This window comes from Otolemur garnettii, unplaced genomic scaffold, assembly GCF_000181295.1.
Source record: "Otolemur garnettii isolate 467f Iridium unplaced genomic scaffold, OtoGar3 scaffold00225, whole genome shotgun sequence".
NCBI lineage: Eukaryota > Metazoa > Chordata > Mammalia > Primates > Galagidae > Otolemur > Otolemur garnettii.
The window spans coordinates 258,776-283,330 of NW_003852620.1; the positions used below are offsets into that span (position 1 = coordinate 258,776).

A 24,555-nucleotide genomic window follows, 5' to 3' on the forward strand; every position below is an offset into this window, starting at 1 on the left:
AAAGACAAAGGACTGCCATTTCCCAGGGTTGTCAGCACTGCCTTTTGTCATGAACTTCAGATACACTTAATGAAAACAAGAAGGTAACTTCACAATTGCAAGTTACCAACCCAAAAAGAGCTTAGCACAGAGGACTAAAGGGGAGAAAAAGGATTTCAAAAGCAATAAAGAATAAAAACAAAAAACAGAGCCTGAGACATAGAGAGGAGCGGCATATAGTTTTTTAATTTGGAAGGCAAAAAGTTACACTTAACAGAAGGCAGAGATCAGGTTAATAAACATTCATTACAAAGTTGTTTTGACACAGAGCGAGGGAACTTCTCTGGGCTCTCCATCTGCATACCAAGTAACAGTTGGTAGTAAGCAAAAATCTGAAGAAAATCCACGGGTCCAACAAGCGGCCATCTCAAGAACTCTTATCCAGGAAAATCAAAAGTGAACCTAAAAGAGAGAAGCAGAAAGGTAAAATGTCTTATGATATTACAGACAGGGCCTCAAATCCTTCAAGCAAAATTCTAACCCACAAGAGAGTTCAGGGGTTCCTAGACTGAGGACAGTAATTAAACCAGGCTAGAAAACCAGAATGAAGCAAATATATTTCACAGACCATTTTATGGGCACAGTGTCCAGAAAAATTAATGTTCAAACCTAAATTCCAAGCACACCAAGATAAAACTGACTAGGAACTGGGAAACCTGGGTTCTAACTCCAGCTCTATTGTTAAATAGCTGCCTGGCTTTTATATAAGTCACTCTGACCTCCTTGGACCACAAATTCTGAGGTGAGGACATTGCAGTTTACCCCAACAAGCTCTTCTGGATCAAAAATGCTTATGAAGGGCCAGGTGCAGCAGCTCACACCTGTAATCCTAGCACTCTAGGAGGCCAAGGAGGGTGGATTTCCTGAGCTCAGGAGTTCCAGACCAACCTGAGCAAGAGCAAGATCCCCGTCTCTAAAAATAGCCAGGCACTGTGGCAGGCACCAGCTACTCAGGAGGCTTGAGGTAAAGGGATCGCTTGAGCCCAAGAGGTTGAGATTGCTGTGAACTATGATGCCATGGCATTCTACTAAGGGCAAAGTAAGATTTTGTCTCAGAAAATAAATAAATACAATAAAATAAAATGTTTATGAAGCATGGATTTCTGGTTTGGGGGAGAGGAGAATAGGGGAATGAAAGACTCAAGAAACAAAGTAAATTTGGGACCAGCCTGGGCAACAGTGAAATCCTATCTCTATAAGAAATAAATAATAATAATAATAATCAGATGAGTGTAGCGGTTTCAGCTACTCAGGAAGCTAAGGAAGAAGGATCACTTTGACCCCAGGAGTTGGAGGTTGCGCCAATAACAGAGTGAGATCTTTCTTTTAAAACACAAAAACAGAGAAAAATTCCCAATCTCAGATTTCACAAATGGCCAAAATAAAAGAAAATAATTCAATTGTTATTTAAAAATCAAGTTAGTCACGCTCCACACCTGTAATCCCAGCACTTTGGAAGACCAAAGCAGGGGGATCGCTTGAGACCAGGAGTTCAAGACCAGCTTGGGCAACACAGTGAGATGCTGTCACTACAAAAAAATGAAAAATTAGCTGCTGTTAGTGTGGTGCAAGCTTGTAGTCCCAGCTACTCAGGAAGACTGATTAAGCCCACAAGTTTGAGGGTATGTGAGCTTTGACTGCACCACTGCACTACAACCTAGGAAACCAAGCGAGACTCCATCACCCAATATGAATATGAATATAAATATGTATTTAGGAAAAGGAAGGAGAATAGAGGAAGGGGAAGGAAAGGATGAAAGGAAAAGTTACTTTTAGCATGAAGAAAATGAAGAATATTTCCACAAGAAGTGGCTACCTTGCTGCTAGAGCCAGATGGAACTGGAATCTGTACACTTTGAGGTGGAACCCTCCCCAAAAGATACAGGCTTCCTTTCTAGTCCCACACCTAGAGGAGAGCTCCCCACCTAGAGGACTCCAACATGGGTGTGACCAGGAATTGACCTCTTGGCCCTGGTGCCCCAGCCCAGAGCAGCCAATTTTCCCACCAGGTGCCATAAAAATGCTATAATGTTCTATGTGTGCCGTGACTTAAAAAAGGTTGGGAAATTGTACTTTTCAGAAGAAGTGAACTACCCTGGTAGGTAAAAGGGCACCATGTTATTTCATATATTGGTTCAAATGACCTGGAGATTCTGGCATAAGAGCTTAAAGATAAGATTTTAGACTTTCGCCAGAATGCTTTTATTTCACTAACAGTGGTATTTAGAGAAATGCTACGTAATTGCAGAACATTCTTATATTAGAACTGTGAGAAATACAGTACAAAGGAAAGAGCAATAACAGGGAGCCAAAAGGGTTCCCAGTGTCAAACATGAACATACCCATTAAAACTCACCTATTAATCCCACCAAATCTCTGAACACAAACTCTCTAGCAATAGACTATGACCCAATAAAACATGTCAGTTCTAATGACCAAAGTGAGAGAGGACTACAGCAGAAGTCCATTTTCAGTGAACAAAGCTTGGACACTTTCAGAATAATAAAAGAAATCTTAATTTAGTACAAAAGTTAGGTTTTGAGATTTTATGCTATAAAAATATTTAAATCAAAGACGTCAAGACCAGACCATGTAGAAGGCAAAAACGACCCCTGATAGTTAAGACTCTGAAAGTGGTTTTTGGAAAATCCTGTTCACAAAAATCTATTCCCTTCTTTTAAGGCATATAGATATTTACTAGACACTATTCTAAAAGCAGATATTCTAAGATTCTTTGAAATATTTGCTCACAAAACGGGACCATTCAACAGCTCAGAAGAATGGTTTCAACTGTTAACCAGGGCAAAAAGGTTTCAGGAAACAGACTAATAATCTCCTCCCCTGATATCAAAACATGCGAAATGGAAGACACCTACTGAGAAAAGTTAGCATGACTTCTTCAGTCTATTTCACCCATGCAGAAAGACAGCTCCATTTGATCAGTCAGTTCTAATCATCTTAGAAACAAGCAAGGCACAACACAAAGAACTGTTAAAAATAATTACTCTCTGCATAGATAGGAAAGATAATGCCAGACAGGGTCATTTCTATTCAGAATCTATATTCTTGTCCAGCACCATCTCTATTGAGATATGCTCAAATACTGATTTTCCTTTGAATCCATCTCATCCTGGATCCCAGTTACCCAATTAAAACTGAAATCAGAAATAATGTTGAATCATAGTCCATTCTTCAGAAATTCTAGATTCTGAGCTCAATTCTAATCACTATAATTGTAGAAGGCACAGATCATATCAAATTCTAAAACATAAAAAGAACTTTAAATATCAGTGTAATCCTCTATAGAGATGAGAAACTATAACCTGATAGTTTTGACAAATTTGTCAAAAAACAGCTGTCCAAAAACATAGCCACTAGCCACAAGCAACTATTTAAACTTAGTTAAAATTAAATAAAATTAAAAATTAAGTTCCTGGATAGGGTGCCTGTAGCTCAGTGGGTAGGGTGCCAGCCCCATATACCAAGGGTGGCAGGTTCAAACCCAACCCCAGCTAAACTACAACAAAATAAAATAGCCGGGTGTTGTGGCATGCGCCTGTGGTCCCAGCTACTCAGGAGGCTGAGGCAAGAGAATCACCTAGGCCTAGGAGTTGGAGGTTGCTGTGAGCTATGATGCCACAGCACTCTGCAGAGGGCAATAAAATGAGACTGTCTCTACAAAAGAAAAAAAAATTAAATTCCTCAGTCACTTAGCCACGTTTCAAATGTTTACTAATCTCATGTGACTGCTGGTTACCATGTTGGGCAGTACAGATCCAGAAAATTTCCACACTGCAGAAAATTCTATTGGACAGCACTGTATCAGGTCACCCTCAATAGACAAGAGTCAGGTCTCCTGCTCTGTATTCTCCGTTTCTCCTGGACCACAATATGGACAGCCAACTGTGCAGAAACATTTGAGATAGCCTGTCTTCTTCCTATGTTATCATCATCTTCCAAATTTTTCCCATTTAGAAAAGAAAATCAAGTTTAATATTTTTAATGAAAACCATCTATGGAGAGAAAGATGTATACAGTCATCACCTCAAAGTCCTAAACATAACAGACAGGAAGAAACATAAAAGTTTGGAGTTCAAATGTCTGTTATCGAGTTCCCACTTGATCATTTATTAGTTCCAGGATCTGGACAAGTCAACTTGGTAATTTCTCCAAGGCTTAATTACCTCAGGTGTAAAATGGGAATGCTACTATTTGTCTACCTCCATCACAAGGAGGTGCTAAGGATCACATGAGTTAATGTATATAAAAGCAAGCATGGAATTATGTGAATCCTGGAAGCCTGGTAATAACTGTACAACATTTTATAAATGTAGTTTAATTTTGTAATAGGCCTATACAAATACTGCACATTTTATTATCAACAGTGTCACATTTTCTAACTTTCTACTTCCTGTGAATAGATAATGGAAATCTGAGAATATGAATAAAAAGCAACAATTAAAGAGTGGGGGAAAGTATCCACAGAAATAGTACAATACTCTTCAAACACAATAGGGACCACCGTGAATTATACTGAGAGACTTTAATAGCTGCAAGAGACACTGATGAACATACAGGCCCATCCCCTCACGGTGCAGACAGAGAGAGTGAGGCTCATAGATCGGCTTATCCGTCCGTTCAACTTATTAACAGAGCCAAAGCTACAAGGCAAGTCTTCCAACTTCTCATCTCATGCTCTTCCTTCCCCCACAGTCTCCAGCATAAACCTTCTCCTTGGCTTTCTCTCCCACAGCATTTTCTTTTTTTTTTTTTCTTTCATTTTTTTTTCTTACTTATACATGTGTATATTATAAAATCCCACAGCATTTCCACATGTCTTAGCATCCAAGTAACTAATGATATAACTATTTTTCTTGAAGTTAAAGATTCATACACTCATTCAACAAACATGAAGGTGCCTACCCTTGGGGAACTTGAGAGTCCATTGGGAGAGACATACAAATGAACAGATAGTTTCATAACAATATGGTAGGCACAATATGGTGTGCTAGAGGTATACACAGTAGACCCTGAGAGCCCAGAGAAGAGGCTCCTATTTCAAAGGGGGAGAGGAGATGACTTGAAGTAGGAGTCACGTGAGCTGGAAGGATAGAGAAAACAAGGCAAGGAGTTAAGGCAGCAATGAAATTCATAAACACAAATCTACTTTTGAAAACACACACACATCTACTTGACATTCTCTCTCTTGCTTTTTTTTTTTTTGACACAGCGTTTGTCACCCCCAGTAGAGTGCCCTGATATCATAGCTCACAGTAACCTCAGTCTTGGACTCAAGTGATCCTCTTGCCTCAGCCTCCCAAGTAAGTAGGACTACAGACATCTGTAATAACACCAGGATTAAAATGGTCTAAAACACCATTTTTAGAGATGGGCGTTATCACTCTTGCTCAGGATGGTCTTAAACTCCTGAACTCAGGTAATCCACCTGCCTCAGCCTCCCAGAGTGCTAGGATTACAGGTGTGAGCCATTGCACCCATACTCTTTATTTCTGATAGCCTTAAATAGACCAAATATAAAACAGAGTTCATTCACCAATTAGAACATCATTAATTAGTGTTTTTTTTAAGCAAATAGAATAAGTAGATTCAAAGTTTTAAGAATAATAGGTAGGGGCGGCGCCTTTGGCTCAAAGGAGTAAGGCGCCAGCCCCATATGCCAGAGGTGGCAGGTTCAAACCCAGCCCCAGCCAAAAATTGCAAAAAAAATAAAATAAAATAATAATAATAATAGGTAAAGGGCAGCAACTGTGGCTCAGTGAGTAGGGTGCCAGCCCCATATACTGAGGGTGGCAGGTTCAAACCTGGCCCCAGCTAAACTGGGATAAAAAAAATAGCTGGGCATTGTGGCAGGTACCTACAGTCCCAGCTACTTGGGAGGCTATGGCAAGAGAATAGCCTAAGCCCGAGAGCTAGAGGTTGCTGTGAGCTGTGATGCCACTGCACTCTACCAAGGACAACACAGTAAGACTCTGTCTCTAAAAAACAATAATAATAACAATAATAGGTAAAGAATTAATGTTATCTTCCAATCAGGGAGAAATGAATTTTAAAAAGTTATGCTATGCCTACCTCAGAAGATTTTCTACGAATTTAGGGCAGTTCCCTTTTGAAGAACTTATTTGGTGACTGGACCTGATTCAATATTAAGATGGAAATGTCAAAGATAAAATGAAATAAAAACAAAATAGACACCCCCCTCCAACCAACAAAAATTAAAGATGGCTCAGCACTCATAGCTCAGTGGGTAAGGCGCCAGCCACATGCACCAGAACTGGCAGGTTCGAATCCAGCCCAGACCTGCCAAACAAAAATGACAACTACAACCAAAAAATAGCCAGGCATTATGGCGGGCGCCTGTAGTCCCAGCTTCTTGGGGGCTGAGGCAAGAGAAGGAGGTTGCTGTGAGTGTGATGCCACGGCACTCTACCCAGAGCAACAGCTTGAGACACTGTCTCAAAAAATATTTATATATTAAAGCTAATTGCTGGTGGAAGGTCACAGTTAAGAGTAATAAAAGACCTAGATTAACCCAAAAGGGAGCTCTCAGACTGACAAGACAAAAAAAGGAAACAAAGGGGAAATCTGAGGGTCTATAAATACACAGTTGGTCTTCCCCTACGTAAAAAAAATGCTTGGTTTTAGGGCCCATGCCCTTTTGTTCCTAACTCAACAATGCCCACTTCTGGCCAGAATGTAAATCATCCTCCCAAACCCAGCAAGTGAACCCATTTGGACTTCTGCTGCCCTCCTACGACTGGAAAGAAACTAAGTTTTATCTCTAAAGTAACAGTGGCTTTTTCCCCCCAAACTCAGTTTCTCTGGTGGGCTGTATGTTCTCTCAGTATATGAAATGCATGATCCAATAGGTGGCAGCAGAGCCTAAAGAATAACATTACATCCCTTACATAAGTAATTTTCTCAATTACTACACTTTAACTGATGAATTCGAAAAGTCAACCCAACTGCATATTTGCAAACAGTATTGTCAGTCAGAGTCTAAGATGTTCTTTCCAGCCCTCTAGCCCTCTTGCTCCAGCTAAGATTAAACACTATGAATTTTTAAAAACCTACGGGAGAACAGGCTCCATTATAAAAACAAACCGTCACTTGCAAGGCTTTAATACAAGCATTTGCCAAATATTCTCCCTGGGAGCTGAGTATACTGCCAAGTTTGAGTTTGTCCCTTTGTGTCCAGTTCATCTTTAGTTCTGATCCAGGGCCCAGTTCATCAGGAACTTTGATTCCCAAACTATGACCCAGTGTAGCTCAGTCCCTCTTTTCCTCATTACCCTTCTGAACACCTGAGAGGCTGACATTTTTTGGTAAAGAATGTCACAAAGAAACATGGAAAAATAAAAGAGGAAATAATTGCAGAAAGCATATAAAATGTTAAATATTCAAATTCATTGAGCTTCTGTGCTATCCATTCATTTAAAAATTTATTGCCACCAAACACCAAAAATTAATCATCATTTCAGGAGTGCACAGATTCTTAGGGCTCAGAAGCATACTGGGAGCATTTTTGCTTTTTTATTTTCATTTTATAATGTAAAATTAGTCTTTCTTGACCACATGGATAGCTCAAAACAAATATCACCGACTTCTAGAGCAGCTAACTTTTATCACAAGGTTTCTCAAACTGCCATTTTTGTTTGGACATGTTTTTAGGAAACCACAGTCTAAAGTTAGAAAAGGCTGTATTTTTACATGTATGTATTATATTAGTACTGGGTGAACAAAATTGCCGTGAAAAAGTTCAAGAATTATAAGACAGGGAAGGTATTAGGACTAGAAAGGATTTAAAGGGAATTTCAACTGAATCTATGATATTTAATCTGTCCATTCCAGATGAGGATACATGGATGTTTGCTATATTATTATCTATACTTTTTCCCTCATTTATTTGTCACAATAAAAGCAAAGAAAGGAAACCAGTAAGGTGAGGACAGTGAATAAAACAACTGTGGTGTCTTCTCAAATGTATCTGTTTAACTCTGCTATTAACAAATACTACATAAGAAACCCCTGTAAGCAAAAAGGGACTAAAAATTGTTGTTTTTTGAAGTCAGACTAGATTATCAGACTTACTAGTTATAACATTTCTAGCAAGGCTCTCACAACCTCAGTTCCCCATCTGTAACTGGGAAAAGCAAGCCTATCCTCAAAGGTGTTTTTGGTTTGTGTGTTTTAAGAGATGGTCTCACTATGATGCCCAGGTTGAAGTACAGTAGTTATTCACAGGCACCATCATAGTGCATTGCAGTCTCTAACTACTGGCCTCAACCTTCCCACCTTAGCCTCCTGTGTAGCTAGGACTACAAGCTCACCCCCACAGCCAGCCCATTATGAAGTTATTCTGAAAATACAATGAGATACAGAATGAGAAGCACTTACAGCATAGCATACAGAGAGCACTCAATACACTAACTTCCTTAATTCCCTTTGGATATATTGATTTTTTAACTCAATGCCATTTTCTTTTGATCTGCCTTTTTCTGAGTAGCTGCTGGTTTCAAATGTCATCCACAAATTCATGCAAGATCAGTTACATTATAGATGCTGATTTATTTTTTTAATACCAAACTCTCAACTTAGTTGGAAAATACGAAAAATGTCCAATCTGTTTTGTTCCACTTTCTGAGCTGGTATAAATACTGAGAATTCATTTGGAACTATTTTTAAAGTGCTTTGGCACACTATACATGTAGCTGAGTTAGAGGCACATAAAAGGGGCAAATAAATGTGTATTTTAAAAAAACTGAGAGGACACTGTAGTATATGTCAAATGAAGAATCTCTAAGAAAAATGCTCTGGGCAATTCCACCAGAGAGAAGAATTTTTCTATGCACGTATTCTCTCCAGAATGATTTAACACTGCAATCTGGGATTGAAGATTTTTCTGTACCTGGGGCCCATAATTCCCAGCCAAACAGGTGGTCCTAAGTTGTTAATATGGTTGATAGCACACAGTTTCTGCTGAGCTTGCTTTTCTTCTCTGTTTTTGTCGTAATTTTGAAATACTAAGCTCTCTGCAGTACAGTCCTCCTCCAATCATGACAGCCTTAGGAAATAATTTTCCATGATTTGATATCTCCCTGAGCCTAGAAAACATCCTTGAAGTGTTTGCTCTCTCCCTTTCCTAAGTATACACATGATTCAACTAGAAAAACAGACCTTCAGAAATCTAGCAGGCAATCAGAAAATTGATGACCTTTCCAGAAGTCTCTATCAAAAAGCCTAAGAGTTCTTTGCAAGCATAAGGTCAATGTTCATAGGTCAACTTTCTAGCTGCACTCAAGAAGGGAGAGTCCAGGACCTTCTCTGGGCTCTCACAGTATTTGGTTCTGATTTTTAGTGAGGCTGTAACTGTATTGTATTTTAACTGTTAGGGTTACATGTTTCTCCCCTACTAGATTGTTCACATCTAGAAGGCAGGAGCTACATTTTACTTTTACTTACATTCCCAGTAATAAGACATTGACTGGCAAACAGGGAGAGAGGAAAGACAAAACTCAATCTTAATAAGGTTATCAAGCAGTTAAATTATACTAAAATAACAAAATAAAGTGGTTCCTAAATTTTTTTACTGATCTAAACCACTCTGTTAACTTACCATTATCAAAAATGAAACCTTACCCAAACTAACAGAAATGTTTTTGAGGTAGTATCAAAGAAAAGATGTATGTAACATAAGTAAATGACTAATTCATGTCAGAAAATATTAATACAGTCATTATCACATTATTGCATGCAATTTACACATACATGCTCTAACTCTTATATTAGATTTCTACTGGTTAATACAAAAATGACAGCTTTCCATGTAGAAATAGGGGTTCTCTTTCTCTACCACCACTAACAATAACATTAAACTCTGCAACGCAGGCTCGGCGCCTGTGGCTCAAGCGGCTAAGGTGCCAGCCACATACACCTGAGTTGGTGGGTTCGAATCCAGCCTGGGCCCGCCAAACAACAACGAGGGCTGCAACCAAAAAATAGCAGGTGTTGTAGCAGGCGCCTGTAGTCCCAGCTACTTGGGAGGCGGAGGTAGGAGAATCACTTGAGCCCAGAAGTGGGAGGTTGCTGTGAGCTGTGATGCCACAACACTCTACCCAGGGTAACAGCTTGAGGCTCTGTCTCAAAAGAAAAAAAATTGCAATGCAAAAACAAACAACAGTCCACACACTCATCAGTAAGCTACATGGAGTACTGGAAGGAGCACTGGGCCAAGAGCACCACAACACCAAGGCACTACCCTGCAAACACTTAACTATGTCGCCAGGGAAGGCCACTGGATTGTTCTATGCCTCTGTCTTCTCATATAAAGTAACAGTGTTCATATACAGTCTGGGAAACACTCATATACTTGAGCTTTAGCTAAACTCAAGAAAGTGTAGCTGCGCTCAAGAAGGGAGAATTGGAGGGAGGCCTCAATAGGTGGATTGCCTCAGTTCAGGAGTTAGAGACCAGCCTGAGCAAGATTTGAGATCCCATCTCTAAAAGTAGCAGGGCGCTGTGGCAGGTGCTTGTAGTCCCAGCTACTTGGGAGGTTGGGGCAAGAGAATCACTTGAGCCCAAGAGTTTGAGGCTGCTGTGAGGTATGCGCCAGGGCACTCTACCCACTCTACTCTGTCATTCATAGACAGATAGATAGATACAGATAGATAGACAGATAGTCAGCTTGGAAGAAAGGGATGGAGGTGAGGGCATATCACACATAAAGGAGAGGCCAACCTGAGAATGCTTTCGAATTTACGTCCACTGAAACAACCCTAACTTTACTTCTGTTTTATATAGCAGGATTCTATATAGAAGTTTCAGAGGAAAAAAGAACTCTATTGCCAATAAAACACAAAATGGCATTGCAAGTTACTGCAAAGATTTATGTGTGTGTGCATGTATACAGATACATATATATGTGTATAATTTTTTTTTTTTTAAGAAAGAGAAAGAAAAAAGTGGCAGATGAACCAAATAGCATCCCATCTTATATTTTAAAGTCTTTTTGTAGGAGACCAAGACTGGAGGATCGCTTGAGCTCAGGAGTTCAAGACCAGCCTGAACAAGAGGGAGACCTTGTTTCTACTAAATAGAAAAACCAGCCAGGTACTGTGGCAGGTGTCTGTAGTCCCCGCTACTCAGGAGGCTGAGGCAGGAGGATACCTGAGCCCAAGAGTTTGAGGTTGCTGTGAGCTATGACCCCAGATCACTTTACCCTAAACAACAGAGTAACATTCTTTTCTAAACAAACAAACAAATAAATAAATACAAAGTCTCTCACAAGTTAATTGAATTTCCCCAAGTACTTCTACTAAAGGACAAATATTAGCAAATGGCCATAGTCATTCAGTCAATATATACTAGATGCCTATCAGGTGTAAGCAGTCAATAATGGGTACCATGAGGACAATAGCATTTAAACTCACCTGAGATCAAAATCAGAAAAAAATTAAAGACCAATCTAAAGGGAAAATGTACAATTTATGTCTCTTTTAAAATATGAGTTATTTTCATGGAGTTCTGGTGTAAAAAATATTGTACTAGCTACAAGCAAAACTCATTTTCTGTTATCTCAATGATTTACAGAACAGTGAGAAGACAAGGAATTGACGTAAGCAGCAGCACTGATGAATCATGATGATATCATATTAATGCACTTTACAGACTAATGGAAAATTTTACAAACATCATCAATGTGGAAGCCTTGCCAATCTGAACAAAACTAGCCCTATACAACTTCTCCTAAAATCAACATTATCAGACAAGGAGTATAATCATCACTTACGTTCTTGTCTCTCACTCCTCAATTAAGGAAACAGAAAGATTCAGCCAACAAAGTTCATAACAACAAGGTGCAGGATGGTGCTGGCAAAGAGAAAATCAGCAAAGGCCCGCTCTGGGGAGATGCCTTGGAAATCCGCTTTGTTCTGTGGGTTGATCTGTATTCTCAGGCAAACTGTACAAGAAGTAAAACACAAAAATGATTAGATACAAGTATAAAACAAATATGACTGCTAATGACCTAATAATTCTACTGTAACAGAAATGAACACAAACATGCATTGAAAGGCACACAGAAATGATATCCATAATCTAAATGTCTACCAAAAGTAAAATGGATAAATTATGGTATTTGTAAGTCATAGAATACTATATAACCATGAAAAACAACTTCCCCTATATACAAAATGAATTCCATGAATAAGTTGGGCAATATAATCAAGATGTTAAAAGTACCTACTATTCTTCCATGTATGTAAAGCTTTAAACCAGGCAAAACAAAGCCATAATAAATCAAGTCAGAAAAATGATTTTAATCTTCCATGGCAGGAAGGGGGATTGGGAAGATGCCAAGAGGCTTCTCTGGTGCTGATACTGTTCTGTAACTTTTTTTTTTTTTTCCCTTAAGAGACAGGGTCTTGCTCTGTCACCCAGGCTGGAGTGCAGTGACACAATCATAGCTCACTACAGCCTCAAACTCCCAGACTCAAGTAATCCTTCTGCAATTACAGGCATGAGCCCCTACCCAGCTATGTTGTACATCTTGATCTGGATGGTAGTTAGATGAGTAAATTTAAAATTTCATCAAACTGTACATTTAAATTTTGTACTCATAATTGTTTGCTAAAGAAATGTGACTTCTCAGAGTTATGCTAAAAACTAGACGCTTACTCAGAGAAAAAAATATATATAACCAAAAACCCCACAAAGCTCTCATAGGCTTTAATTTAAAGGCTTCAATTATACCTAGAAGAGGATGCAGTTGAGGCAGTAACAAAGGAGCTGAGCTGAATAACAAGTTATAAGAATGGGAATTGTTTTCTAATAGAACATGTAGCGAATGGATAACAGAGATTGTAAGCACAAGAGGCTCGTCCATGAGGACCTCAGGGTTGTAGATAAATTACCTTTGATCTGAAAGCTCTAGCAGCTGCTTATTTGTCTCCAAAAAGGCAGAAAACTGAAGCTATATACCTCTTGACAGAAAACTCTCCACTGCCACATTCTATACAGCCTTGAAGAGTCTAGCCTGTCACATTAACAACAGTCACCAATGACAAGGAAGAAGCTCCAGGGGTACACTCTTCCAAAATATCTTTATGCATGAGATAAATGATTACGCTACTTAAGAAAACCCAAATTTGCTTCAGGCTAGCATAATCCCATCACTAACCAAGAAAAAGCAACAAACTGAGATTTAATCCAAAAGTCAGAAAACTATCAAACTAGTTCTCTAGTGCCCATCACCATGGCAACAGCTTTCATTATGCTTAAACATGTAAACACCTTGAAAACATCATTCTTTTTTTTGTTTGTTTGAGACACAGACTCTCATTCTGTCACCCCAACTAGAGTGCAGTGGCATCGCATAGCTCACTGCAGCCTCAAACTCCTGAGCTCAAGCAATTCCCCCACCTCAGCCTCCCAGAGTGCTAGGATTACAGGTGTGGGCCACCTCGCCCAGGCCACCACTGATCTTTTTAGGCACCCAGATCCTTCAAAATGTGAAGGACACTGACTGAAGGAAAGGCAACCAATTAAAATCATGCTGTAGGCAGTGCCCGTAGCTCAGTGGGTAGGGCGCCGGCCACGTACACGGAAGATGGTGGGTTCGAACCTGAGCCAGCTAAAATAACAATTACAAAAAAAAAAAAAATTAAATCATGCTGTAGAAGGCAAATTGGTTCATCCATTTGGGAGAACAACCAGCAATATCCACTAATATTTAAAATGTTTTTACCTTTGACAAAGGAATTTATCTTACAGAACAAGGGCATTCAGCATGTTTGTAAAATTGAAAAAAATTAAAACAGTCCAAATGTAATCAAGGGGATTGAACTAACCTACTGACATGCAATGAAATCCCCTGCAATTATTCAAAAGAATAAGGTAAATTCTGGGCTCAGCATCCATAGCTCAATGGTTAGGGTGCCAGCCATGTACACCGAGGCTGGTGGGTTCCAACCCAGCCAGCTGGGCCTGCTAAACAACAATTGCAACAACAACAACAACAAAAATAGCTAGCATTGTGGTGGGCATCTGTAGTCCTAGCTACTTGGGAGGCTTAAGAGAATCACTTAAGGCCAAGAGTTTGAGGTTGCTGAGCTGTGACAACACAGCACTCTGCTGAAGGAGACACAGTGAGACTGTCTCAAAAAAGGAAAAAGGTAAATCCTGTATATACTGATAAAGACATTCATGATATAAGTGAAAAAAGTCAAAAATTATCCATTCCATATTTCTCTTTAAAACAGCATATACATAAAATATATATATACATATACATAAAATATATACAATGATATATAATTATTTTGTCATTTGTTTTACTTGAGATCAAGAAAATTATCTGGAGAAACAAATGCGTAACTATTAACAGTGGTTCCTGAGGTGGTGAACAGGGATGGAGTTTGGGGGAAATAGGTGGGAACAAAAGAAAAAATCTCCAAGAAGGTGGATGTTTATTATTTCAATGACAACACAAGAATCAGAGTCCTACAGAGATGCAAAGGATCTCCAAGTTCCAAATCAGACAACCATTTAATGCATAAAAATACACAGTGGATGCTAGGAGGTGGGCAAGCTGGGGGAGGCTGCTGTGAATGACCTTTCCAAAGTCCTAAGCAACTTAGAAAAGCTAGTAAGCCACCCCTACATGGAGGATTATAAACTTTCCAGAGCCAGTATTACTACAGGTAACAGTATCACGTCTCTCAGATGCACTGGAACAAAGCAAAGAATACCTGTTGGAAAAGTTCCTCCACAAAAGTTACTTCTCTGAGAACTTCCAAAGATGGGAATTTGCTATGTCCTCAGGAAGCATATTCCATTTTAGCAATTTGAATTTAATCTATCCTCTTAAATGTTCATTCATTCAGCAAAATATTTACTGAGACTCTTCTACCATGTTTCCCCCAAAATAAGACACTGTCTTATATTTATTTTTTCTCAAGAAGACACACTAGGGCTTATTTTCAGGGGATGTCTTATTTTTATTAAGTATAATACAACAATCTACATTTATTCAAATACAGTTAAGTCATCTTCTTCTGGAACCTGACAGGGGGAGCCTTGTTGGCGGAGCTGGCGCTAGTGACACGTGAACTCCTTTCCCCTAGCTGTTCGCACGTGCGCAATGCGCACCCACACCAACTGCTTAGAGAAGGAGCTGTGGCAGATAAAAGGTATTCCAGTCTTCCTTACCACTCCACACCGAAATGCAGGGCATCACTATGCAGCATATCTGCAGCACTAGGTCTTATTATGGGGGTAGGGCTTATATTTAACAAATGCATAGAAATCCTGCTAGGGCTTATTTTGGGGGTAAGTCTTATTTTAGGGGAAACACAGTACGTGACATGCATTAGTCCAGGTGTTGGGAATAAGGCAAAGACCAAGAAAGTTCCTTGAGAGCTACACTCCTATGGAGAAAAATGTATAATAAATAAACAACAAGGAACTATCAGGCAGTGATGCATGCTATGAAGAAAATAAAATAGTGACTAGGAAGCTACTTTTTTATTCAATCATCACAGAAGATGCTATTTAAGACCAGTATTTGAAAGTTAAGCTACTAATCATGTAAACATCTGCAGGCAAAGCATTCTATGTAGTAAGAACAATCTTGACGTGTTCTTCACATGACAAGGTCAGACTAACAAGGCTGTAGTGATTAAGAGGACAGAGAAAAGGACCAAACCCTGTGGGGGGTTGTAAACCTGAGAAGTTTGGATTTAGTTCTAAGTATAATGGAACAGTATGTCAGTGTTCTGAGTTGGGTAAAATAATCTGATTTACATTTAAGATTGCTAGAACTGCAACATGGAGAATGGTTTGCAGCATTAAAAAAAAAAGCAGCAAGGGCATTACTTAGGAGCCAAAGAGCTAGGGTAATGGTAGTAACACTGGACAGAAGTAAAGAGATCCAGAGCTTGCTGATGAAATGGATATGGAGACAGAGAAATCAATGGACCAGGGAAACCTAAGTGTTTGCATTTAACAACTCAATCAATGTTGACACTACAAACTGACTGGTTAAGAGCCGGTTGGCTGGGCAAGAAGTTTCAATTTGGGACATGTTAAGTGCAAGGTATGTATCAGATATCAAGTTGGCAATTACCTCTACTAATTTGGAATTTGAAAGAAAGGTCAAACTATCTAGATGTTATTTAAAGCCTCCTATGGAAAGAAATACAAAGCAAAAGGATCTAGAACCATGCTCTCAGTGAGAGCCACACCCAGCACAAACAGTATTAAGGGAAAACCAGGCAGGGAGAAGGAACAAGCAGGAGATTGTCATATTGTAAAACATTTTAAGAAAAAAAGGTTCTTTCACCCAGAAGGAAGCAGCCAACTACGTTAAATGCTAAATGTTACAACATAGCAAAAGTAGTTTCAGTAAAGTGGTGGGGACAGACCACCACCACCAGTGGGTTAAATAATGAACAGAACATGAGAAAGTAGAAACAATACAGACAATTCTTTCAAGAAATTATGTGATGATGGAGAAGAAATAGAATGGTAGCTGAGGTCAAATGGAATTTTCTTAAACTAGACAATACCGCAGCACGTTTATATGATGGGAATGATTCCGTAGCAAGAGAGAAATTAACGATGCAGAAGTTGGTATCCAAAGAAACAAGAGAGGACTGGATCCTTTGCACAAGTGAAGGAGCTTTGATAGGGAAGGGACACATTACCCCCCAAAAGGAGAAGTCAGAGAACATGGGTACAAAGGCAGGCAAGCTGCTATGATTAGGAGACTGGCAGATGAAGTGGTTGCTATCTACTTTGATTTTTTTTTTTTTTTTTTTTTTTTGAGACACAGTCTCAAGCTGTCGCCCTGGGTAGAATGCCATGGTATCACAGCTCGCAGCAACCTCAAGCTCTAGAGCTTAAACGATTCTCTTGCCTCAGCCTCCCAGGTAGCTGGGACTACAGGCACCCCCCACAACACCCAGCTATTATTTTGTTGTTGTTGCAATTGTCATTGTTACTTTAGCTGGCCCAGGCTGGGTTTGAACCCATCAGCTTCAGTGTATGGGGCTGGCGCCCTACCCAATGAGCCACAGGTTCCACCTCTACTTTGGTTTTTTTAGTGAAAAAATAAAACCAAGATCAAGTGCTCCTGTTCTTGCCAACATATCTCCAACAGCACTGCATCTCTAAGTGCTTGTGTGTGTCTCCCATTGGATAATAAACCCTGAGAGCAGAAACCATGTCTGTGTGCTTCACAGTTGAATGCCCAGCACCTTGGCAGAGAACTTAGCACAAAATTGTTCAGTATTTCTTAAATTATTAAATGCATGCTTGCAATTTAATATACATAGTGTTAAGCACTGAGGATGCAGAGATGAAAAAGATAGCCCCTTCCCTCAAGGGCTCACCTTTCAGAGGGAAAGACAGACACAAAACAAATAAAGCATAGTTCTCTCTCTCTCTCACACAGAGAGAGAGAGAGAGAGAGAGACAGAGAGAGATGTAATAATACAAGAGAAAGACCCAGATTTGCTGGGAGATTCAGGAAGGAGTTCCAAAGGGAAATCGTACTTGAGCTGAGAAGTCTTTAAGAAATGAAGGAATTTTGAAGGCAGTCAAGCAAAAGTAAAACAGCTTGAGATATCAGAGAGTGTTCAGAGAATGACAAGTATCTCAATAATGCTACAGCATAAAGTACAGAGGAGGCAGAGGCAAGAGAAAGTGGAGATAGTAACAAAGCCAGATCATGAAAAGGCCAATAAGCCATGAAAACATTTTTACTTTGGGAACCACAGACAAATTTTATGTGGGAGTAACACAATCAGATCTGCACGTCAAATCAAGCCTGCAAATACCGAAGATAAGACTAGAAGGAGACCAGGAGGCTAGAAGGCCAGTAAGGAGAGTTATAGTAATCTAGGTAAGAGATTTTGGAAGCCTGAGACATTGAGGATGAAAAGGTAGCAATGGACATGTGAAAGATATTTAGAAATAGGACGATCAGACATGAGAGTGGCAAACTTCCTCTTGGATAGCAGTCATAGGAGTAAATATTAGGATCTACAATGTAATGGAAAATTCCAAAAGAAATGCTAGATCCCAGTCTACACAGCCCTACACAGTTCCCATGAGATAGGAAATACTCTGGATTAGGCCATCTTGCCTTTCAAATTCAAACTGTTTTGGAATTGTAAAATAGAGAGAAAAAAACTATTTAAAAAAAAAAAAAGCTGAAATTGTTTCATATAGCTTAGAGAACAGAATAGACAGAATAGCCCAAAGTTGTAAAATGATTTGAAAACTGATTTGAAGAGCAAAGACTTATTTTAAGGATGGTCTTAATGTTTTCCACTTATCTCTCCTAAAAAACACAGATTTCCCTCCTAAGTGAGCACAGATTTCAGTTAGGTGAAAAAAAAAGGAAACTAAAAGGATTGCCAACACTGAAATGTTACTCTAAAAAGGGAACAGGTGTCCTCCTCTACAGATATCTAACCACAAGATAAACAGTCAGCTGCTGGGGATGTTTAAAATCTGTCTGAAAGAAGAAAATATTCCTTCTCTGAGGTCCTTTTAAAGCTCATAAGCTCATGTACAACACTCTGTTGCTCTAAAAAAGATCTCTGAATGGCAATTTTCGCTGGCTCCTTCTTCAAACTATGGTTAAGTCTCCCAGCTATGAGGGAACAAAAAAAAAAACAGACCATTTTCAAGAACATACGCTAAATTAATATATGCAGAGGCAATGAAAGAGAATAAACTGCCAAAAAGAAATTAGAAGAGATTAAGGAATGTTTCTCTCCAATTCATCTTACATACTAACTACTATTTTCAGTCTCTTCCTTTCTGGTTTTTTTTTTTTTTTTTTTTGACAGGGTCTTGGTCTCTCAAACCATTGCCCCCCAAGCTGGCTTGCAGCAGTACAATCACAGCTCACCATAGCCTCGAACTCCTGGGCTCAAGTGATTCTCTTGCTTCAGCCTCCCAAGTAGCTAGAACTACAGAAACATGCCACTATACCTGGCTATTTTTTTTTTTTTAATGTTGCCCAGGCTAGTCTACAACTTTTAATCTCAAGGGATCCTCCCTCCTCAGACTCCCAAAGTGCTGGGATTACAGGAGTGAGCCACTAGTCCTCTTCCTTCCTTAAAAAAAAAAAAAGTTTAAGGCATGGCCAAACTGACCTCCTCCATTCTCTTTCAACGGTTAACACATCACAGGGAAGTTAGAAACCCCAGTAGCCTAAACAGGTACAAGGCTTCCTTTCCCAACAATCATAACAAAGAATAAACATCCAAATTTCCCATTAAATCCAGTCTCTAACCCTGGAGGAGTAGCTCCCTCCTATAACCATAGCACTTTGAGAGACTGAGGTGAGAGAACCGCATGAAATCAGGAGTTAGAGATCAGCCTGAATAGGAGCAAGACCCCCATCTCTACAAAAAATAGAAAAAATTAGCCAGGGATAGTGGTGCACCCAGCTACTCAGGAGGCTGAGGAGAATCACTTAACCCCAAGAGTTTGAGGCCACAAAGAACTATGGTGATGCCAGCCATTGCACTCTAGCCGGGGCAACAGAGGGAGACCCTATCTCAAAAAAAAAAAAAAAGTTTCCAGTTGATGATCTAAGCCAGTGATTTTCAACCAGTGTGTCACAGTGATACCAGAAAAGTGGCGCCCCAGCCAGCTCAGCCAAGTGGGGCTGGGGGACCTGCCACCTCTATTTTGGTGGCAGCAGCTGGCAGAGGAACCGGCAGGTTGGAGCAAGCCTATGGGAGCTTCCCTCTCCAATTGGAGGCTCCAGTAGCCAAAGGAACCTGATTGAGCAGGGGAAAACACTGGCCATTCCTCCAGTGCATCCCTGATTGGTCCATTTTCAATCCTGCTCTTGATTGGTCTATTTTTAGGAGAAACTAGACCAATCAGCTCAGCTTTCAGCTCATTGGCCAACTGCCCCTATATAAACCCCTGAGTAAAAAGCCTAGGGGCAGATCTTCGCTGACCTTCCAGGAAGAGAGAACAGGAGAGCAAAGACCGCAGAGAGCTGAGGGAGAGAGAGCAGAAGAGGAAGAGAGAACACTTGGATCCTGCTCTGCAAGGAGGTTTGGCTCTTTCTAAGAGCTGTAACACTTGCATCCTGCTCTGCAAGGAGGTTTAGCTCTTTGTAAGAGCTGTAACATTTGCATCCTGCCCTGCAAGGAGGTTTGGCTCTTTGTAAGAGCTATGACACTTATATAAAACCTATCTTATCCTGCTCTGCAAGGTTTGGCTCTTTGTAAGAGCTGTAATAATACCTCTGTATATAAAACCTAATTTACTGTCCATCCTGTGGTCCATCAATTCATTCATCGAATTGTTGAGACCAAGATCCTGGAAACCCGGTATCAAAAATCCAGTATCAACAGCAGACTGATGTTCCATGAAAATTTTTTTAAACATTAATTATTTTTGAAAGCAGTTCACAGCACAGTTAAGTATATTCTTTTTTTATTCTTTGTTATGATCAACATAACTGAAGTGTGCTACGGAAGTTTAACAATAGGTTTAAGCGTGGAGTGAGATTAAAAAAATGTTGAAAAACACTGATCTAAGCAAACAAACGGCAGAGGAGGCAGGATTTAGTAAAGTCAATGCTATCAAAAGAAACAAATGCAAATCATATTCTTCTCTGACAACTATGAATTGTCATAAATCCCTTCTGTTCCTGAAACCATTCATTTCTCTAGCTCTACTATTTGTTATCTAATAGCTATGGAAATCTCAATCCCCCATATTGACCCCATTATTAATATGCCCTTTTATTAGGCATTCTCTTCAATGATAAGCCTTTTCCACTGGAGAGGAGGGAAAGGGGTCTGCCAATTCAATTTTAGCCACAACAGGCTCAAAAACAGTACTTGATATAAGCAAAAGTCATCTCGGAAACCTCTTGGCTTTACCAAACAAATAACCTATAACTCTAGTCCATGTCCACTCTTAAGCAAACCACATTCTTCCATGTAGCCCTGATGTAACTTCTAACTGTGAAACGTCAGGGTGACTTTGGCATAGAGAAGGCTTCTTTTTGTAAAATCAGCTTTCAGGACTTGCCCTGTTCCTAGTCTTCCAGACCTGGAGACAAAAATATCAAACAAAATTAATCAAAAGTTCCTTCTGGGCTTAGTGCCTATAGCTCAGTAGCCAGGGCACCAGAGCTGGCGGGTTCGGCCAGCCAGGCTCGCCAAACAATGACAACTACAACCAAAAAGTAACCGTGTGGCGGGCACCTATAATCCCAGCTATTTGGGAGGCTGAGGCAAGAGAATCACTTAAGCCCAAGAGTTGGAGATTGTTGTGAGTGACTCCATGGCACTCTACCAAGGGCAACATACAGTGAGACTGTCTCAAAAAAAAAAGTTCCCTCTGATTAGGGTTTCTTCTCCTGGCTAGCTAACACAATTCCTAGCCACATACTAGAGCAGAGGACAGGGGTGCTGGGAGACTGGAGAATACACAGAGCAAAGAACATAATGTATTTAGTCTGATGATGGTGACATATCCTGAAGACTCAGAAGCTGCCACAAAGGACCAGGTCTTGGTCATCTAGGACAAAACTCAAAGATGATGATTAAATATCCATTCAACAGCCTAAATCCGTAACTCCAGACCAGGTTCATACCTAAGTCATTAGGTCCTTAGGCCTATTTTAAATTCTGAGAAGTAGAAGTATCTCTTGTGCTGAACTAGCAATGTGAACGTGTAAAAAGCATTCTACAGATTTGTAACTTTAAGCAGAACACCACTGTAAATGAAGTCTCCAGACAATCCTATTATAATTCTGTGTTTTGTCTGTACCCCAACTAGACTATAAACTCTTTGAAGACAAGGAACAAACATATGCCTGATGTATTCCCAAAGCTTTTACCATAATATCTCATATTCAACTCAAAATGCAATGCGTAGCCTGTCTGATGATCACACACACAGAAAACATGAATTCTTATGTTTTCAAAGTCAAGCATCAGGTTACCAGTGATGGAAATGGCCTACATGGTGGCCACCTAAAAACTGTATTAGCTAATACTCAATGGGACAATCCTGTTTTCAGTATTCACTGAATCTCTGCTGGACAAGAAAAGTCAGATTTGGGCAAAAATTTATAAAGACAGTTTTCATTATGACAGTCTATAAGGTTATCCTGGAATCATTAGAAATATAAAACTAAAAGAGAACTAACTATATGAATAAAAATTGAGTTCAGGATAGTGAAACAACAGCTTTATCCACAGAAGTAGCAGCAGCTAAGAACTAAACACAAATAAAGAAGGATTTAACGAGCAAAACACCTATATTTGCATTCTTTACACTTTCATTGAAACATTTCACTGAAAATTAGTAGTCATTAGGTCAAGGTGAGAGAGATGATTCAAGTCCAAAGTTGGGTTTTTCATCTTAAAAGACTACCAACTTTAAAATTGTGTTAAAGCTATGTGAAAGCTGGAATGGAGTTTTCCCAGGACCAATGTGAAGTGAAGAGTGGCTCATTGGTTGAGCAGCAGCATAAGGATGGTTCCTTTAGACTTTTAATTCTAGCTTCTAGACAGTCGTTTGGTATTAGACATACCTAATCTGTCTGAGCCTCAATTTCCCCATTACAAAAAGCAGGCAATGCAGGTTCTTCTCATAACTTCACAGGCGGTAGTGGCTATAAAAGAGTACTATGGGCTCGGCGCCTGTAGCTCAAGTGGCTAAGGCGCCAGTCACATACACAAGAGCTGGGGGGCTCGAGTGCAGCCCGGGCCTGCCAAACAGCAATGACAACTACAACCAAAAAATAGCCGGGCGTTGTGGCGGGCGCCAGTAGTGCCAGCCACTTGGGAGGCCGAGGCAAGAGAATCGCTTAAGCCCATAAGTTGGAGGTTGCTGTAAGCTGTGACGCCACCGCACTCTACCCAGTGCGACAGCTTGAGGCGTCTCACCAAAAAAAAAAAAAAGAGTACTATGATACCTCCTGGTGCTTACCACGGGCTATGTTCTTACACTGACGGTATAGAAAGAGGCAGCAGAGTAAAACTACCTATGTACACCCCAGCCCAGGCCCCATGTCTGGTCTGTATTGTGAATGGGGGAACATGGGGGAAAAAATAAGAGTAGTATGGAAACAAAAGCAGCGCACCAAAGTGACACATTACTATTGCGATTACTTATAGAATCATTACCCGCTAGGATGAAACTCCCCACACAAGAGATGAAGCCCGAGAGGAAGGAGTTGAAGGGGAAGGTCCCCACGAGGAGACAGTAACCGAATTGCAGCGCCCCCGTCAGCAGTATATACAGGAGGTACGCATCCAGCAACTTCAGACGCTGCGGAGTGGAGCTCAAGTACTCTTCTAAGAACCGTGAGATGACCGACACTACCGACGCCGACATGACTACACGCAGACCACTCCAACCACAGAGCCTCAACCTCCCGGAGGACCCGACCACCACACCGGATGTGGTGTTTGCGCATGCGCGTCGTCAAGCCCCAGCTCCGCCCTCCACAGTGTGCCAATTTTGCGCAAGCGTACAGCAGGCCCTGGCGCGCGTGACAGGTAATGCGCATGCGCAGGCTTCCTGAAACCGTTATTGCGTCTGCGCAATGGTTTTATCAATGGACTGGAGACGTGTACCTTTTTTTGTTCCGTTTCCGCGGTCTGATTGGTGACGCTCATCGTTGCTCTGGCAACAAGATACTGCCTGAGGAAGCGGGAAGAAGTTTTGCAGCTAACCGGAGGTTCCGGCTGTCTTTGGTCCTCACGCGTCCTCAAAGATTTAACTTTTGGGATCTGCGTTCCCGGGGTTTGATACCAGCCCCGCCCTAATTCTCTTAAGGGCGCTGTCTGCAGATGCCTGTCACATAATTAGAGTAAGTCAATTTTCTCCGCATTGGGAACCACCGCAACCAATCACCTCAGGCACCAATTCAGACTTAGTGGGGAGAGTGGGTGTGGGGCGTGGGTTGAAGAAGAGTGCTTGACCTTTACGGGGTCCTCGACTGGAACTGTAGATTCTCGCCCTGCGGCGCAACATACTCGTGCCTTATATTGTGCTAAGTTGAAGGTCCTTTCAGGTGAATCAGGTACAGGTGCCACCTTAAAAGAGCTGTTGAAGAGAAAGATAACTGTCGAATATCATGCTTAGAGTATATGATCAAGTTTAGCAACTTTCTCCCCACAAGCTGGCATCTAGCATAGTAATATCCCAGGATATCGGCGCCCAAAAGCCTGCAAAAGCAGGCCTGATTCAACTTTACCTTTTCCAACTCATTTTGGAGAAGATTTCAAGTGGATGTTTGAGGTTTTGTATTTTAAGAGTTGAGATTAGTCATTTATTTTTTAAAGTTTTAACTTAAAAAAAAAAAAACTACCTCCTGGCTTTATTTGCCCTTTAATTTCTTCTAGACCTAGTTCATCCCACCTTTCAGCGGCAGATCTTTCTGCACATAAGCAGGCACTTGATTGTCAGCTTTTTTCCCCTGAGTTTACAGAAAGTAAA

General features: G+C 40.4%; 1 protein-coding gene and 1 non-coding gene across 2 annotated transcripts; one reads left to right on the forward strand and one right to left on the reverse strand.

Moving 5' to 3' along the window:
- Positions 1-203: 203 nt before the first annotated feature.
- On the reverse strand, positions 204-23,564 carry DAD1 (defender against cell death 1). The gene is made up of 3 exons (XM_003801903.1): positions 23,238-23,564; positions 11,846-12,016; positions 204-441 (listed from the first exon to the last, which is right to left on the reverse strand). The coding sequence occupies exons 1-2, from the start codon at positions 23,446-23,448 to the stop codon at positions 11,886-11,888; spliced, it is 342 nt and encodes a 113-aa protein (XP_003801951.1). The 5' UTR covers positions 23,449-23,564; the 3' UTR covers positions 204-441; positions 11,846-11,885.
- LOC111722256 lies at positions 23,024-23,154 on the forward strand. Its single transcript, XR_002771107.1, has one exon. It is a non-coding gene; the product is annotated as a small nucleolar RNA SNORA51 (small nucleolar RNA).
- Positions 23,565-24,555: the final 991 nt, after the last annotated feature.

Excerpts from the sequence above, each read along its gene's own strand:
- DAD1 (XM_003801903.1), bottom strand. The coding sequence starts at position 23,448 with ATGTCGGCGTCGGTAGTGTCGGTCATCTCACGGTTCTTAGAAGAGTAC. Across the intron at positions 12,017-23,237 it reads GGGGAGTTTCATCCTAGCGG|TTTGCCTGAGAATACAGATC; the intron begins GTAATGATTCTA and ends CTTCTTGTACAG.